Source organism: Condylura cristata, unplaced genomic scaffold, assembly GCF_000260355.1.
Source record: "Condylura cristata isolate star-nosed mole 26May11 unplaced genomic scaffold, ConCri1.0 scaffold00006, whole genome shotgun sequence".
Classification (NCBI taxonomy): Eukaryota; Metazoa; Chordata; class Mammalia; order Eulipotyphla; family Talpidae; genus Condylura; species Condylura cristata.
This window is the reverse complement of record NW_004567107.1, coordinates 24,655,773-24,673,127: the sequence shown is the minus strand read 5'-3', so window position 1 is coordinate 24,673,127 and position 17,355 is coordinate 24,655,773. Positions and strand designations below refer to the sequence as shown.

Below are 17,355 nucleotides of genomic sequence, written 5' to 3'. Positions count from 1 at the left end.
GCCTGCCTCTAGTTTAACAAAAAGTCACCTTCTGTGCTAAGTGGGTCTCTGTTTGGCTTAAATTTTTATTGTGGTTATTTTATATCAGGAAGTATGTCTTTTGATAGTTTAGATGCACCCAGAAAATTACACTTTGTAATGCCCCATCAAAATTAGGTTCAAAATGAAGTTTCTAAGGAAAGATCGTTCTCCCATAAGTAATTGAACACTCAGAGATGACTAGAGAGAATCAGCGGGGACAAATGCTCTCTGTGCCCTGTGATGAATTGCGCACATTCAAAAACATGACTTCAAACAGTTCTGTAATTCATTTCTGAAGAGAAACCTCTATTAGAAGGACATGTGAGAAACAAGTCATGTCACACCTCTTTGTGTCCCTGGGCCTGGAGCACAGACAGCATAGAGACCAGAGGATGTAGCACGAGGAGCCTGAGACTACTCTGGACTCTGGGAAGGTTCTGGCTGCTCTCCCCTCAGGGTCTGGGATGCTAAGCCAGGTTCAGTCCTAATAGTCTCTGTACAGTAGGAAATAGTTACTGGCAAGTCTAAGGGTTAGAGGCGAGCTACACACATTCCTACACCTGAGGAGGCAACTTCCCTATAACAGCTGAGACAGCCCAGTCTGTACTGTGGAGACTCTCAACTAGGGTTATTGCGAGTCAGAATATTCCCCAAATTAGTCTAAATTCAGATCTCATTTCACTGGCCTTTGTCCAGTACTTCGGTGAGGCCTTTAGAGATTAAATGAAAATGGTTTAATAAAAAAGTACTAAGGCATCTCAGGACACCTGAGTCTCCTCTCTAGACTCCTTTGATGACAGATGACTTTCCCCTCCCTCATCATAGACACTATATGACTTGTAATCCAACCTCAGATCACAGCCATTTTCCCAGTGACTACTGTACAATATTGTCCCAACCCAAACTATTGTAGAAAACACAGAGTTCTTATAGTCAGCTACATTTAAAAAAAAAATCACAGTTCAACAAAAGCAGGCAGAGTCCTGAGCTTCCTTTTAGTGAATGAGGTTTAGTTTGAAGAAACTTTTTTTTAAAGGAAAGATAATCCCAATTTCCTTTTGTTAAGTTTTCTTTTGCCTCCACTCTTTCCCTTGCAAGGACATTTCTTTTTTGAGTTCCAGTTCACAACAATCATAGCAATAAACCCTCCTATCAGTTGAGCAGTAAACAGCTGCCACAATGGTCTGCACTTGGTGGCTTTATTACAGGCTCTTGACAAGCCCATGAGGCAGATGAGGCAGGGATCTTGCTTCCATTTTAGAGGTGAGGCCGCCAGGGAGCAGAGATGTAAAGTGACATGCCTGAGGTCACACAGCTGGTGGAGCTAAAACCAAAACCCAGGTTGGTTTAGAATAGACCGCCGAGGAGGGAGGGGAAAACAAAAGCAAAGCGCTGTGCTGGTACTGTGCTGGAGCCAAAATGAACATTTTGCCACTGGGCTATAAATAGTCCTTCATTTGCCAGAGGCTGCTCTCCCATTGGGTGGCGGTTCCCATCTCAAGAACACAGAACATGCTGCAAAGTTTGCACTGCGGCATTTGGGAGGCAGACACACGGTTGCTCCCATCTGGTCTGCGCTCTGACCCCAACACACGGGGGCGGCTCACCGGGTGGGTGTCTGCCCTGAGCGCCCCTTACCTCCATCACACTCGGAGTCTCACTCCTGCAAGAAGACACTGAGCAGCCCCTCCTCGGGCCTCCCACACCTGCCTGCAGAACTAACTCCTTCCTGAGCAGGTGAGATGGGAAGTCCCAGAGGGCGTGACAAGAGAATGAATGCCCAACCAAAACCTACTGCAAGCGCCTTCGGAGCAGTGTGCAAAGATGCTCAGAGGAAGCCTGTCTCCGAATATCAACTCATGAGAGGAAGGGGGACATGGGCCAGGAGGGCCTGTCCTCCTGATGTGCCCAAGGCAGGCTGCCTGGGCTTAGGGTGCGGGGAAGAACTCCCTGCTGTCTGTTCTGAAGCAGAGAGCCTGGTTGGAAGTGCCACTTGGGAAATAACCCCAGGGCACAGCACAGAAAGGACTCACAGCCACAAACGGGCACACGAGGGCTACTGACAATTCTTGCAGGTGGGAGAAGGTCGATGCCCAGAGTGGTGTCCTCAGGAACCTTTTGGTTACTTCGTTTTTCCTGGAGTTATAACCCATCACATGTCAGCTGTGTGTAAGGTCTGGAGAAAATGGGGGTGCAAAATCCAGTTTCTCCCCTAATAGAGATTATGCCTGTCAACGTGAGGCATTATTTGCCTTTGTAAAATGGGCTATTTCTGGACCTTCAATGGTAATATGCGTGGTTTCATCAGTTTTGAAGGAAAATATATTAAATCAATTTGCTCTAATTTCTTAATTTTTCTCAGGTTCCTTTTTAGATTTTCATATAGAAACAATCCCATAGGACCCTTAACGGATAGAAAGACTGCTAAAAGCAATCTTAAGATTTCTACTAGTTAGTGAACTTGCTGGCCCAGGAGATTGTTTCATCCTCAGACAACTCAAACCAAAGAAGACGGCCATTTCCTGGCCCACTCTACGCAGGCTCCATGCAAAGCAGTTTGCTCATTTTATCTTTACAATCATCCTATGACCAAGGTGAGGCCGCTGCCCCAGTGAGGACAGAAAACTGGGCCTCAGAAAGTTCCAACCACAAGCCCAAATTCAGCTACTATGCAGCAGACCAGGCTTCACACACAAACAGACTGACTCAAACTGCACTGAGCTCTCCAGAGTGGCTTCATAGTTTCTCCTCTCCAGTCTTTGCAGAGGTGATCAGGCAGTGGTCACTGTGTCCTGAGACTTCAGGATTAGTATCTCCACGTGACTGTGACTGCAGGTCACTGCTCTTGCCTGGTCTCTTTTCAATTCCTGCATCTCTCCTGAAATAGGGTCCAGGAGAGCAGAGGGGGGCCCCTGCCCTGGATAAGGATGTGCAGGCTGAGGTGACCCTAGTGCTCTGGCAGCTGGGCTCATGCTGGTGACTCACAGGAATCTTGAGGCCAACTGAGGCACCAATGTCTCTTCTTCTAAACAGAGAATTTCTCAGCTTTGCCTCTACCACTTTGGAAAAAGGGAGGAGTTCCATTTGTTCTAATATCATCTTATATTAGCAACACTCAATTTAATCTTTTTGGATTTAATCTAATGGTCTTGTCTGTTCAGGATCTTTGAATACTTGCAGTATTCAAACACTCTGCCACCCAACGTATTTCGTGAGATGTAGAATTCCTACAAGCATGCCTTTTATGATATTATCATGTTGTTGATTAAAACTCAAGGGGGACAGAGGCCCCAGGTCCAGCACTGGGGAGCACACCTAGATGGACTTTCCTCTAGGAGCGGAGTTTACAGTGCAGACAGTCACTCTCAGGATTGGGCTTTCTTTCTGTGGCCTTTTCTCTGGACCCTGGGGTAAAGGAGAGGGAGCCAGGAGCATCAAAATGGAAAGACTTGTCCTGAGTTGCAATTCTTTCATATACTTGGGTTAGTACATCAGTGGAAAAAAGAGGATTAGCCTGGGAAGCGGGTGAATGGGATGGGCCCTTGGCTTTGTGGTCAACTGTCCTCGGGCCAGCCCCTTTACCTCTCTGGGCCTCTGTTCCTCGTCTCTAAAATGGGATAAATAGTTGCTCTTCATGGTCCCTGAAATATTAAATGAGATAAGGTATAAAAATGCACTTCGCCACCCACGGCTCAGTAGACAACTTAGTGTTCAGGGACGGATGCTGAGCGACTGACTGTCTGCACTCAAGCTGCGCTGAGCCTGCTCCCCGGGCAGAGAGGGGCATGAGCCTCTGCCCTGCAAGCACCTGTGTCTCCCTTCATGCGGTGCACACCTCAGAAGCAACCAAGTTAGCTTAGAGTTTACCAGTGGGGCTCAGGCAGTGGGTGTGGCAAACTGAGGCTGCTGCCTGGCTGTGAGCCCTGGGTTTATCCTCCCTAAACAGAGGAAAGAGCAGTGAGGACATTTCTGCCTTCAACAACCCAGACTCCCGCCCTCTGATGTCACCCACAGCCCAGGCTGTGCCAATGAGTCCTGGGAGAAGCTCTGTGAGTCTCCCTGACACAGACACCACCACCAAAGTCGTTACTTACACAACAGAACACTTTAGCTGCCATGTGCTGGTCAAACTGGCCGAGGATGATGCGCACGTCATTGCCCTGTGGACAGAAGGACACAGATGTGAAGGTGTGTGGAAGAGCAGGAGCTTCAGATGATTTGAGGTCACAGGCAGAGAACATTCCTACACTCGGACTTCCCAGATGCAATCTGGGCAGGCAGCTCACTACACCTAGGGTTCTCTGACCCTCTCTAACCAGCTTGCCCCCACCTCTTGCTGAGGCTCCTTGATCTCCTGAAAGTCTTAGTCTGAGTCGGAACAGGCTGGAGGCTAAAACATCTGCCCTGTTCTCCTCCCACAAGAGCAGGCAAATCTTGTAGGTGTTGTGACAGCATCTACTCTTTCCCACTTTACATACCTCCCTTTACACACAGCGACGAAGAGGAAGGAGCTTCCCAGGTCTCCAGGAGAACTGCCAGCAGAAGACCCCAGGCAACCCCATTCCCAGTATTCTGGGCTATTCTACCTTCATGGAGCCCAAGTAAGAGGTTTCGGAGTCAAATCTCAACTCCACCATAAACTTCAGGGGCTTCCGGAAGCTCCTGTTCCCATCTCAGCCTCAACTTCCTAATCTGCAAAATGGGAGTAAGACAACACCTACTTTCTAGGGCTGCTGAGAGTCTAAATGAGATAATCTTCCTAAAGTACTTACCAGTTTGTATTTTATGACCTTCTCCTAGCCCATCTTTATTTCAAAGGACAATGTATATTACAAAGCTCAGTACTTTGGATTGCATGTATTAACTTATGGTTAATAGATATGTATTTTATAATAATTCTAGCTATTACAAAAACATTTACCAAGCATATATCTGCTGAGGCTCCCTCTTGGGTCAGTTGAGGGTTCTATGGTCCCTTTCCAGGGGATGAGGGACAAGATTGAGCCCTGCCACATAGAGAACAGGTTGGAAGAGGATATGTCTGAAGCTACCAGGCGACCAGTCAGGTCTTGGCCTGCACCTTATCCCAGTCCCCCATCCAGTCACTTCCTGTCCTCTGTTCTGAGGCTCAGTCTTTCAGGTGTTGTTACCTTCCTGCCCTTCACTGCATCCTCTCCAGCATGCCTCAGGGCCCTTTGATGCATAAAGAAGAGAAACATGCCTTTAAAGATCAGTTTTTAGCATCTTTCAAAATTGGAAAGTGCTGACTGAGAGGCCATTTTACTCATCATGTACTTTAGCAAAATAAAAAGGCTTGGATTCTAAAATCATCCTTCGTTTGCAAGCAAGAATGGAAAGAAGAAAAAAAAAATGCTCTGAAAGGACTTTTAAAAATCGTTAACAGAGCTGTTGAAGGAAGGCAAGCCTTTGTCATCACCACGTCTGCAATGCTATAAAAAGTTCTAAGCTGCTTCCGTTCTGTGGACAGGCTCCCAGACATAGTCCCAGGGTCTTTCAGCTTGTTTATTGAAATCTTTTAGCATTTCTTGCTGTGAACAGATTCCATCTATTTCTATCTATCTAGCCAGCCAGCCAATCAGCAGACATTTATGAACTTTGTGCCAAGTCCTGTGTTGCTGAATATGGTATAGATTATTGGATTTTTAGCTTACTGGATTTTGAAATCAGGGAGATGTTAGTTCAAATCTTAGCTCATCACTGACCAGTTGCATAACCCTGAGACTTAAGGTCTTGGAGTCTCAATTTCCACATCTCTGAGGTAGAGATGATCTTACTTTCTAGAAGGTTTTAGGATTCATGATAATGAAACCCACCCATTGGTCTCCATGAGGCTCCCACTACCTTTTGAGCACTCCTGCTCACACTGAAAGCAGTCTAACTGGCTCTAACTTGCTTCTTGAATCACATTTCTTTTCATTTTTCTATGGCAGTGAGATTAAACTACCTGTAACTCTCTAAAACAAGTCTGCCCTCCCTCCTTCTCTCTCTTTGCTTCCTCACTTTATCCTCTTTCTTTTTGCAAGGTCATCCATCCAGAATGCCTGCATAACCATTCATACTTCCTGCATAACCATTAATCATTCTTCATGCATTTGTTTAGACACCTTCTACTCTGAGAAACCATCTCTGACCCATCTGGCTTGGGGACATTTGCTCCTCTGGGCCAAGAGTCTTCCTTGCTTCAATTGATCATGGCACAACCCACTGACTCTCTTACCCAATAGACTGAACATACCTTGATGGATCTCTAGATCCCCTGCTTCCAGCATAAGGCACAACATATATATCAATCAATAAGTGTTGGATGCATGGCTAAGTGAATAATGCTGTGTGAAGTACCGTGCACAATGCCTGGTCTAATTGGTCATTCACTAGCTGGTTGCAACTATTATCACTGCACTAATGTTCTGCTAGCCTAGGGTCGACACACTGATTGGATTCGCCATGGCCATTTCTTGAATGGACCAGGGACCCACATCTTTATGGCTGACCGCCTGATCCCCTGCTGACAGACAAATAACCAGCTCTGCCACTCACAGACCATATAATATCTGTTTCCATGACAACCAAGTTGCATGGACCACTTGGTTCTATGCTTTCAGACTGTTAAGACTAAAGAATCACTGATCTTATTAACCCTTCCCAGAGACGCAAAATTCTTTCCCCAAAACTGCATAGCACCCCAAACCCTGCATTCTCACCTTGGTGACTCCATCATCAGAAGGTCCTGAAGAAAGAGACTATCTAGAGCTTGTTGATACAGGGATCTATTCACAACCACTCTGATTCAGATGTGAATAAGAGGAGACAAGATGTTGCAAAGTTCGGGGAGAAGATGAGCCAGCATCCAGTGCCCCTGGAGCTCGGAATGCCAGGGTAAGGCAGAGGACAGGAGAGGATGCCACTAGACCGGGCTGCTTACTGGGGGCTTTGAAAGCAGTGTAAGGAGTTTGAAGTCCTTCTCAAAACGGGGATGGGATGTGTGCGCACAATGGGGTGTATGTAATTGTAGGCATGAGGAGTTGTCATGGAAGGCACAGACTCAACTATTTCTTTCTGGAGCCGCAGTTTATTGGAAGGATTGGGGCTGGCTGAGGACAGGGGGAAAGTTTATCATTTGAGGAAACTTAAGAGTATTTTTTTAACATACCTATGCTCTCACGAAAGTTGTAGAATCACCATTTTCAATCTTCTATAATTTGTATTTTCCCTGAATGTCCACAGAGTTGGAAGAGAAATTTTGTGTTGTCAGTGGCACCTGCTTCTGACCCAGCCCCACCCCCTGGCAGGGGTCTGAGCATACTCTCCTGTGGGGTGGTGGTGGAGGTGTGAAGAGCCACAAATGTCCCTCAGCATGAGAGTGACAGAAGAGAGAGTTGATGTCACAAAGAACACAGATGGGGCCAGGGCAAGGTCCCACCTACCCCATGCTCTTCCAAAGACTCTTGGCTCACAGGGGCCACCCTGACAGACACAAGATGCCCCGAAGGCAGAAGAATAGAAGCTGACTTCTTCAATGAATGGCTAGATCTAAGGTGGTAGACTATAGTGCAGAGCTTGGTTCCTATCCTCAAGGGTCACAGCCATGGGGAGAGGCAGGAAGGAGAGCTCTGTCAGAGCTGACTCCACACAGCACAAACAGGACCTGTGAGGCAGGACACCCACTAAACCCCCTCTCTCCTTACTCTCTCCCTTCACCTTGAGATTTTCTTTCCTCTTTCTTGGGCTCCTCTCATTTGCTGTCTGCAGCCCTTTTGTCTCTGAAGACTTTAAAGGGCACAGAACCACTCCCCCCACCATAAACACACCCAACACACACACATACACCCCACTTAAGAATAACCCAATTCCAGGAACTAATGTATAACCCCTAGTTTATAGGGGATCCTAAGCAACTCAATAGAAATGAGAACCCCCCAAGTTCTCCTCAGTCCTCATGCTAAGCACACTGGCCAGCCTGTGCTCCCAGCATATAGCAGCAAAGGACATGCACAGTGATCTGAGTAGAAAATTCCAGGTCCCTCTGGAAGGTAAATCAACTCTGGGTTAGTCTGTGCTCCAGAGGCCCTGTGTGGGGCCAGCCAAGACACCCTCTGGCCTAGTTCCCTTTTTTGTACCCTGCTTCCCTTCCTCCTGAGTCCACTCTCAAGACATCACTTTCACAGAATGTCTGTTTCTAGGGAGTTCCACTAAGACCCCAGGTCATACCGGTGGGAAGTGGTGGCACTGGCCCAGGCCCCAGGTGGGTGTGGCCCCCAGAGCCTGCAGCTTGATCACTCACCCTGAGGTGCTGCCACCCAAGCTGAAGGAGTCAACCCTGCCCAGGCTGAGCTGAGCTGTCCAGTCTGCAGCTATCGCTCATGAAAAAAAAAGTCATGTAGATCTTGAAGTGAAAGAACTTGGGTGGCACATGTAATTCTGAGATATTAAAATAGCAGTTCTGCATTTAAACGAGCAGGGAAGCAGAAAGCTAGGCAGATTAAGGGCCACCCACCCTGCCTTCCTTGTAGCAGGAGTGTGGAGTCCTGCAAGGTCAGCTGTGACACCAGTTATAGAGACTGGCATTGCCTGCTACCTGTGCACCTGTTCCATCCCCATTCTATTGCTCCTGGTGTCTCAGGGGCCCAGCTCCATCAGCCCACCCTGCCTATCCCACAGCTGGTGACACAAAACAGAGGAAACCCAGTCAGCTGCTGTAGAAAGACATGTGCTGTGCTGAGCCCCAGAGGCTGGCCAGGGTGCAGGCCATGGGGTGCCCTGACCTGCAGCAGCACTAGCAAAGGGGCTGCAAGTCCAGGCTCACCTTGGCCCCTCTTTCTGGCTGGAGACTTTGGGTAAGTCAGGGAGAGATCACCTACATGTTCCCCAAAATCCCTTCTGGCTCCAACATGGTTTCCATACCCAAAAGGAGTGCTCTCTTATTCTGCTAAAATTAGTCTTTCATAGACATTGTGCCCCCTCACTGGAAATGTCCCTGAGGCAAAGAAGCAGGAGACAGGTACTCTTGAGGAAGGTGGTGAGGAACCAACAGCCCATGGCAGCCCATGGCAAAGCAGGCCAGTCTTTAAGGTTATTGTCTTACTTTGAATAATTACATATATTTAGCATTCTAATAACTTATCTGTGTTTATCTTTCCTTTTTTTTTTTTTTTTTAAGATTTGCTTATTTATGCTTACAGAGCTGGGGTAGAGGCCAGAGGTGCAGGGGTGGTGAGAGGATTCACCAGACAGAGTGAGGAGCAGAACAGGCAGATCGACGAAGTACACTGCTGAGGGGAGCAGTGGGCGGGTCAGGAGAGGTCTGCCGCGCCATGTGGTCACCTCCTGGGCAGGTATTGAACTTATGCTGAAGTGGCTTTAGCTTCTTAGTGCTGTGTTTTAACCTGCTGCGCCACCAGGAAGGGCCCATCTGTGTTTATCTTAAGATAAAAATAATGCTTTTCCTTCCCACGTTTCTGAGCAAACTGTTCCCTGGGAAGACACACCATGTTTTTCTGTAGCTTTGTGTTCCCCTAAAGGGCTTGTGTGAACCTCAGTTTCAGGCAGGTGGGAGCGGCTCCTGGCCTGTGGGGTGGGGGGATACTCCTAACAGGATTCCCCCGTGGAGAAAAGGAAAGAACAGTTCAGCTCATGGATTATCTTTGCGGTGCTCCTGGGGGTGATAACACAATAACAGCCCCACTCCTCCCTCAAGCAGCTGGTGTCCATGCACTAATCCCTGGAACCTGTGAATGGTACGGACATGACAGGAGGAACTATTAGCCCTGCAGATGGGAGTAAGGTTGCCAATCAGATGATTTATAAAGCAAGGAGGTTTTCCTGGATTGTTCAGAAGGGACCAATGTTACTACAAGGGTCTGTAAAAGTGGGAGAGGGAGGCAGAAGAGGGAGGATGGAGAGATGCCATGTGAGAAAGACATGTGGCCCATGTAGGCCTTGAAGACGGAAGGGCCATGAGCCAAGGCCTGCAGGCAGCCTCTAGAAGCTGGAAAAGGCAAACAAAGTTTTCCCTCCTGAGAGCCTCTAAAAAGGCATGGGCTGGGCCAGCCCACAGAAGGCAGATGCAGCACCTGAAGTGAGGAGAAAGGCATATCTGCAGCCTGGCACTGCCCCCCACTCCACAGGACCCACGCTCAGGGGTGGCTGCCAGAAGAGCCTGGCAAGAGTTCACATATAGGGCCCTGTTGGGAAAGGGCCTGGAGCTGAATGAGCTTAAAAGGCCATCACAGGCCCTCCCTGGTGGCGCAGCAGGTTAAAGCACAGCACAAAGAAGCTTAAGCCACTTCGGCATGAGTTCGATCCCTGCCTGCCCCGGAGGAGATCCACATGGCAAGGCAGACCTCTCCTGACCCGCCCGCTGCTCCCCTCAGCAGTGTACTTCGTCGATCTGCCTGTTCTGCTCCCCACTCTGTCTCTGGTGAATCCTCTCACCCTCCACATCTCTGGCCTGTACCCCAGTTCTGTATGAATAAATAAATAAATCTTAAAAAAAAAAAAAGGCCATCTCATAGAGATGGCTTTATTTCCTGATCTTCTTGATATAAACTTGGACACACATCTGATCTGCAAAACCAGCCTATTAAAGTCATTATTCGGTTTTTCTATGTTCTTGCTTATTTTTTTGCCTGGCTGATCTGCTCAAGATAGATAGAGAGAGGTAGGTAAGGCTCCCGAGACTATTGTGTTTGTCAATTTCTCTGCATTTTTACCAGGCTTTTCTTGATAAATTTCAGTGAGATATAATTTAGAAAAGTAATGGTCCATGGATGTGTTATTCTCACAATGAATTGTACCCTTCTCTATAGAAAACAATTCTCCTTAACCCTTTTTAACACCAGCACCTGGAATTCTCTTTGCTCAAATATGAACACCAGGATTTCTGCTTCAGTTGACTTGCTTATTAGACCTTTGCTCAGCCTTTACCTTGAAATTTTCTGTGTCGTTTTGTTGTACATATCAATAGTTAGTTCTTCAAAACACAATCTGGAAGTCTTTACCCTTTAATAGTAAGCTTGACCTATTTAAATTGATGGTCAGAATGATTATATCTGGTTGGCAATAACACTTTATGCTTTCTGGTTTTCCATACATGGACTAGATATCCTTGGCTTTTACTATCTTTCTTTCACAAGCTTCAATTCTGTTTGCATTAAGTATATTTACCATTCATAGCTTTCTTCAACTTATATATTTCTCTTATTAGGAAATGTGTGAGCAAGATTTCTTGGGAGTTCCTGAATTTGGCACTTTTTATTTTTTTTTTAACTCATCCACATTTCTGATTCTGTACATGGAATTTACATTTGTATACATCAATTATTATTATTACAATATCTATGTTTGCATTATATGGTGCACATATTTGCTTTCAAAATAAACGTTTGTGTCTATACACCCTTTTCTAACAGCTGTTTAGACTTGGCTCTTCGTGGTTTCTCTGGGTAGCTGTCTTTATCATGACCTCTGCTACTGGGTGACATGGTTTTGGGTTGTTGATACAGGGATTCCCAAACGAACTTCAAGAAGGTCAGCTGCCAGTGCCTCCTGTGAGCCTCACATCCTTGAGAATGTCTCCCAGTTGCACCATTGTCTCCGAGATAGAATGCTGTGGAGAAGCCTGGTGGCCTGGTTTTTGCACCTTTGTGGGAAATTTGATTTTTTTCTCTGACCTAGATACTTGTAGATTTTCCCCTGTATGCTTCTATTTCAAAACTTTTGCCAAAAATATGTCTAAGTCTGACTCCCTTTTTGCCAATTCAGCTGAAGTGTAGAAAGACTGGTTAGTCCGCACGTAGAGTCTCCACTTAGGAAGTTGTTGATTTTGTAGATCAGAAATTGTTCCATATTGGTAATTTCGTATGGCTCAATCCAGTAGGTCTCGAGTAGCTTTAAATTTACAGAAAATTACAAATATAGGATATGTAGTCCTCTATGCCCCTCACCCTGTTTCTTCCTTTATTAACATCTTACTTTAAGCAACATCAGTGTTACAATGGATGCACCAAATACTGGCATATTATTATTACTAAAGATATATTATTAGCTAAAGATATATTATTATTATTATTATTGGCTTGAGCCCATATTTAATTCAGAGTTCCTCAGTATTTTTTTGCTCTCTAATATCCTTCTTGTGTTCTTGGACCTCATCCAGGAAACCAGACTGTATTGTATTTAACTGTCATGTCTCCTTTTGCCTTATTCCTGAAGATCTAGAAAATTTTGAGTAGTATTGGCAGTGTATTTTGCAGAATAGATTTCAACAAGAATTTTCCTGAAGCTTTTCTCATAGCTAGTTTGGGGTTTTAGGGAACGAAGGCTACAGAGATCTAGTGCCCCGCTCATCACTACATATCAGGTCACATTCCCTCAACACAACCCATTACTGCTGCTGTTGGCCTTGATCGCCTGACTGAGGTCACGTCTGTCAGACTTCTCTGTCAAGTCACTCTCCTCTCCCATCTTCACCTATACTCTTTGGAAGGAAGTCACTTAACAAGTGGGCGTTTAGGCTTCACCCCTCTGGGTATAAAGTATCTAGATAAATAATTTGGAATTCTTCATCTTAGTAGATGGATCTTCCCACCCCCACCCCCACAGCACTTATTTATTAAATCATTCATGTAAGAATGGATATACATGGATGTTTGCTTGATATGTAGGTTATAACCCAGTGCTGTTATTTTATTGTGTGTGGCTGTGTTGAGCACCTCCTTACTTCCTGCCACTACAAGACAGTCCAGGGTCATCTTGTCATTTCCTCTCTCTGTCCCAGAATCAGCCATTCCTCCAAGGATCTCTGGATCCTTTTAGTGAGGAGCAGTATCAGAAGCCACAGTCTGGGGGCTGGGCATGTTGGTTGTGACTTATTTTGCTTGTCTCATTCATCTGCTTTTCTTCTAGGCTTTCTCTTCTTCAACATCCATAACTGCTTTCTTCTCTCATGAGATGGATCTCTGACCATTTCCTCTGAATTCTGGGGAAGCAACTCAAGTTTGCCCTTTAAATTATTGACTTTTATTTTCCTAGTCATTAACTTTGCTCTCTCCTCCCTCTAATGCAGCTTTGATTCTGCTATTTGCTAGTTTGTTCTCTTCCTTGTCCTCTGTATCCCCTTTTTATCTCTTCCCACAGGAAAGCAGAGACGATTTTTCTCTGAGCTGTCCAAGAGTTATTTTTCTCTGCTCCTGAGTATTTTATCCTCATGGCCTCTGTTGGCTTTGTTTATCTGGACTTGGTATTTTATTGGCATTCTCTCAACTTTTTTGAGCAATTTAGGTTTGGCTGAGACTGTTGGAAATGGCTGTCTCCTAGGGGTTCCATTCTAGTGGGAGGAGACAGACGATAACACAATTCAGTAAAATTAACAGCAGGCCGGATGCTGTGATGTGCTGATTTGTGTCTCCAAAGATATGTTGAAATACTAACCCTCTTATACCTCCGAACATGACTTTATGTGAAGAGTTGCTGCAGACAGTAATTAGTTAATAGGAGGTCATGTGGCACCAGGGAAGCTCTTAATCCTGCATGACTACCATTCTGATAAGAAGACAAAGTGAAGAAAAAGGCGGTGGTGGGGGTGATGCCATTTGAGGCAGAGATTAGAATCAAGTCAGGAGCACCATGGACTGTTCATGACATCCGAGCTAAGAGGAGCCCAAGAGCCTTCAAGAGAGCATGACTTCGCCAGCACCTTGATCTTGCACTTCTGACCTCCAGAATATGAGAGAATAAATTTTTGTCATTTTTAGTCACCTAATTGGTGACACTTTCTTTTGACAACCCCCAGGAAATGAATACAGCTGTCTATCAGTGAACTGGAGAAAATAGGCAGAAAGGGTGAGGGCAGGGATTTAGATTTATATACTTATGTTTCTCTTTCATATTTTTACACACATTCAAAATGATATTCATGGCGCCTTCAAAATTTTGGCCAACAGTCAAAAAAAAATGCATTTAAACTTTTAGAATGTGTCCACATAGACAGAAAGCTGACCCCAACAGTCAGTGGGGCAGATACCAAGAAAGAGCTGGGACTTAGATTTAAAATAAAGCATTGAGGGAGGGTCTCTGGGAAAGGGGGAGAGCTGAGCAAAGACTAGAAGTCTCCAAAGGGAGGAATCTGGAGAAAAGTGTGCCACACAGGAGGAAACCTTCGCCAGCGGCCTAAGCATTGTCTGAGAATCCTTTCTCAGAACCACCGCCCCCCAACCCCTGCCACCCCTGTTTGGGGTCGTGGAGAAGCTGGACCTGGATGTTGCCCTGATCCAAGGTTGACTTCCAACCCGCTGCTTTTTTCTGGGCGACTTGGAGTGAGTTCTTTAAGCTCAGTGAGCCCCATCTGTGAAACAGGGAGACAAACATCCCGTCTGTCCCAGGGCTTTGGGGAGGGCTGGATGAGTCAGCGAAGCTCGAGGGCTCTGGCCCTTGGTCCCTGCACAGGAAGGGCTGCTGCTATTTTCATCATAATTATCACTCCCACCTCTGGTGGCCGGTTGGTGGATGAGCGGAGTACCCGTTCCAGCCCTAATTTCTTGCGTAGTTTCAACTTGCGCTTCTGCTCTATGCACAAAGGCTCTTTAAACTTTAAAGCCACAGAACTCCGCTGGGCCTCTGAGGCACAGGAAGCTGTTTCAAGTGCCCACCCTGGGGAGACACTGCATGTGGCAGGAGAATGTCAGCGCAGCACCAGGCCTCTCCTCTACCCGCCGCTCCCCAGCCCAGGGGCAGACCCAGTCCCTGTCCCATGTGGGTGGCAGGCCGTCTCTACTACAGCTTCCACAAGCTCCCAAGGATGAAGCACTTTGGCGCCTGTTCCCAAGCAAGTCACGAACAATGGGTGCGCTGCTTCCTTTGCTCCCCAGCTCTAATCTTCAGTCTCCCCATCTGTGAACTGAGGGCCTTGGAAGACAAGAGCTCCAAACTGCCATCTGCTCCCGCTGGTGTAACCTGGGACCTGCCCAAAATAGTGGGGACCTGTCGGCAGTTAGCATCTGGAGTCTCCCTGCCAGTGACTCTCATTGTGGCAGGGAAATGGAAGAGCACAAAAGAGGGAGTTGACAGTTGTAACTGTGTCTGCTTACAAGCCCCAACAGCTCTCTACTGCCTTCTTGAGTTCAGCATTCCAGGCTTATGGTAAGTGACACCAAACTCTATTTCCGGCCCTAGTATCCTGCCCCTTCCCCAACAATCCAGCCCCAGAGGGATTTCCGCAGGCAGATCCCAAGCACAAGGCCAACACAGCCGCCCTGCCCTCTGACCTTTGCCCTTCACCCCTGCAGGGCTGAAGCCCCATCCTGCTCATCTTCTAAAGCCAGGCACAGAAGCTGTCCTCTTTGAAGGCTTGTCTGAGCCTCTCTCTGGGGAAGGATAAGCCACTCTTCCCTCCCTTTGTTCCTGTTTCTCCTGGGAGTTACTTGCCTCCCTCACCAGCTGTGATCCGCCTGAGGACAGAGGGCAGCTGATGGCATCCTTGGTCCAGGGCCGGGTCTGACACAAACAAGATGTTTGACTGTTGGCGGTAGGAATGACCAGGGGCACTTAGATTGTTCCCCGCACCCTCCTACCCCCCAAAACTTGGCCTTTTCTGTTTCTGGAGTGCATGTCAGTGGAGGAGTCAGTCAGGAGCTGGGCTTGAGGGCCCCAAACAGATTCCTTGCTATGGTTTTTGGCAAGATAGCTCCTCTCTCTGAGCCTCTCCGCAATTGAGAAGGTAATAATTCACGCTAGCCTGCTGCTCAGGCTGGGTTGACAGACACAAAACTGATAAGTTCTCCCTGGCTGTGCACAAGACAACGGGACCTTAGGCCAATGCTGGACCACAGGCAAAGGAAAGCCAAGAAGAACCAGCTCCTTGGACCTTCCCCCACGCCCCGGTGCTAAGGAGGAAACAAAACAGCCTATTCTTAAGGTTCTTTCATAGTCTGAGGATTAGGGAACCCCAGGAGCATGGTGACCTGCCTGTCCTTCAGGCCATGGCCAGCTGCACCTACCTTAAGTTTTTTGACACTGGTGCAGGGATCATTGGAGAAGCTCTCTGTGTCTGAAATCTCGATGTCTTCACCATACAGGACCCCAGTCAGGTCATTCCTCACCTGAGAGCAAAGAGAAGCAGAGGGTAGGTATGTAAACAGACATAGGAAGGGCAAGTTGAGAGAGGGCATTCTGGGGAAGCAGCTCAAATAGGAAGGGATTTTTCTCCACCAACATGCAAAAGAGTTTTATCACATGTGTGGAATTTTCTTCATTATGAGTGAGAGTTCTCCCCAGGAGAACCTGGGGAGACTCTGGTCCCATCCCGGGTTGATATATGAGCACAAGGAGGCCATGCTCAGGAACGGCTTGTTAAAGTTGTTCAGAAATTTCCTGGAAGTATCCAGACTAGCATCCAAGTCTTTGTATTTTTGTACTGTGTCTCTGCCATACCACACTGTCTCTGAATCAGACTATTCAAATACATCTTTGCTTATATTTTGTGCTATTTAGCTGCAATATTATTTCAGGCCTACAGTGAAGAAACAGTAAAACATTCAGATAGACAATGCAGAATAGAGGACCTGCAAGAAGGTCCTATAGAGGCAGCCTACAATGTTAAACATAACTACATAACTACATGTCTATTGATGCATGGAATATCTCTGTGCTTGGAAAGCAGAGGACTGCAGACTCCAGTGTTTACTGGGACCAGTCTGTGGTGAAGCACTCTTGTGGACAGTATTAGGGAGTGGTGGGGACTGTGGCAAACTGGCAACCACATGTGTCATTTCAGGTGGCAGAGTTACTCAGTCCTAATTTTGCCCTGCATGTTGATTCAGAGGGAGAAATCAGAAACCTATGTGATTAAAACATAAGATTCTTTACATGTTAAAGTCTTGATATAATAGCCACGGTGTATTATGCCTCGTAATGACATTTTGGTCTGTGACAGACTAAATATAGTTCCTAGACAGCCTAGAGGTGTAGTAGGCTCTAATATCTAGGTTGTAGTAATGTAGTAATGTACAGAGAATGTAGCATTCTCTGACATTCACACAAGGACAAAGTCCCCTACTGACATTTCTTAGACTGCAGCCTCATCGTTCAGTGATACATGACTGTGTTTTTATTTATGTATTTATTTTAATAAATAAATACAAAGTGAGGACCAAATAAATCTGAAGTTGGATCTGCCCCATGTCATGGCTATGCACTTTTGACATGAATGAATGAAGTTGAACCGTTTTAGCAGAAAGAAGAGGGAGGGGGTTGGGGTACCCATATCCCAGATCCTGCTCCGTCACTAACTTCCTGTGACATTGACCTTTATATGTGACC

The 17,355-nt window shown here is 46.5% G+C and overlaps 1 protein-coding gene across 1 annotated transcript in view; it reads right to left on the bottom strand.

The window, feature by feature from the left end:
- The window catches only part of GABBR2 (gamma-aminobutyric acid (GABA) B receptor, 2), a 328,099-nt gene that overhangs the window by 144,107 nt on the left and 166,637 nt on the right, over positions 1-17,355 (bottom strand). Inside the window, exons 4-5 of the mRNA XM_004677485.1 lie at positions 16,035-16,136; positions 4,116-4,181 (exon numbers count right to left, since the gene is read on the bottom strand). Coding sequence (XP_004677542.1) covers positions 4,116-4,181; positions 16,035-16,136 — 168 coding nt within the window. The remainder of the gene's footprint in view (positions 1-4,115; positions 4,182-16,034; positions 16,137-17,355) is intronic.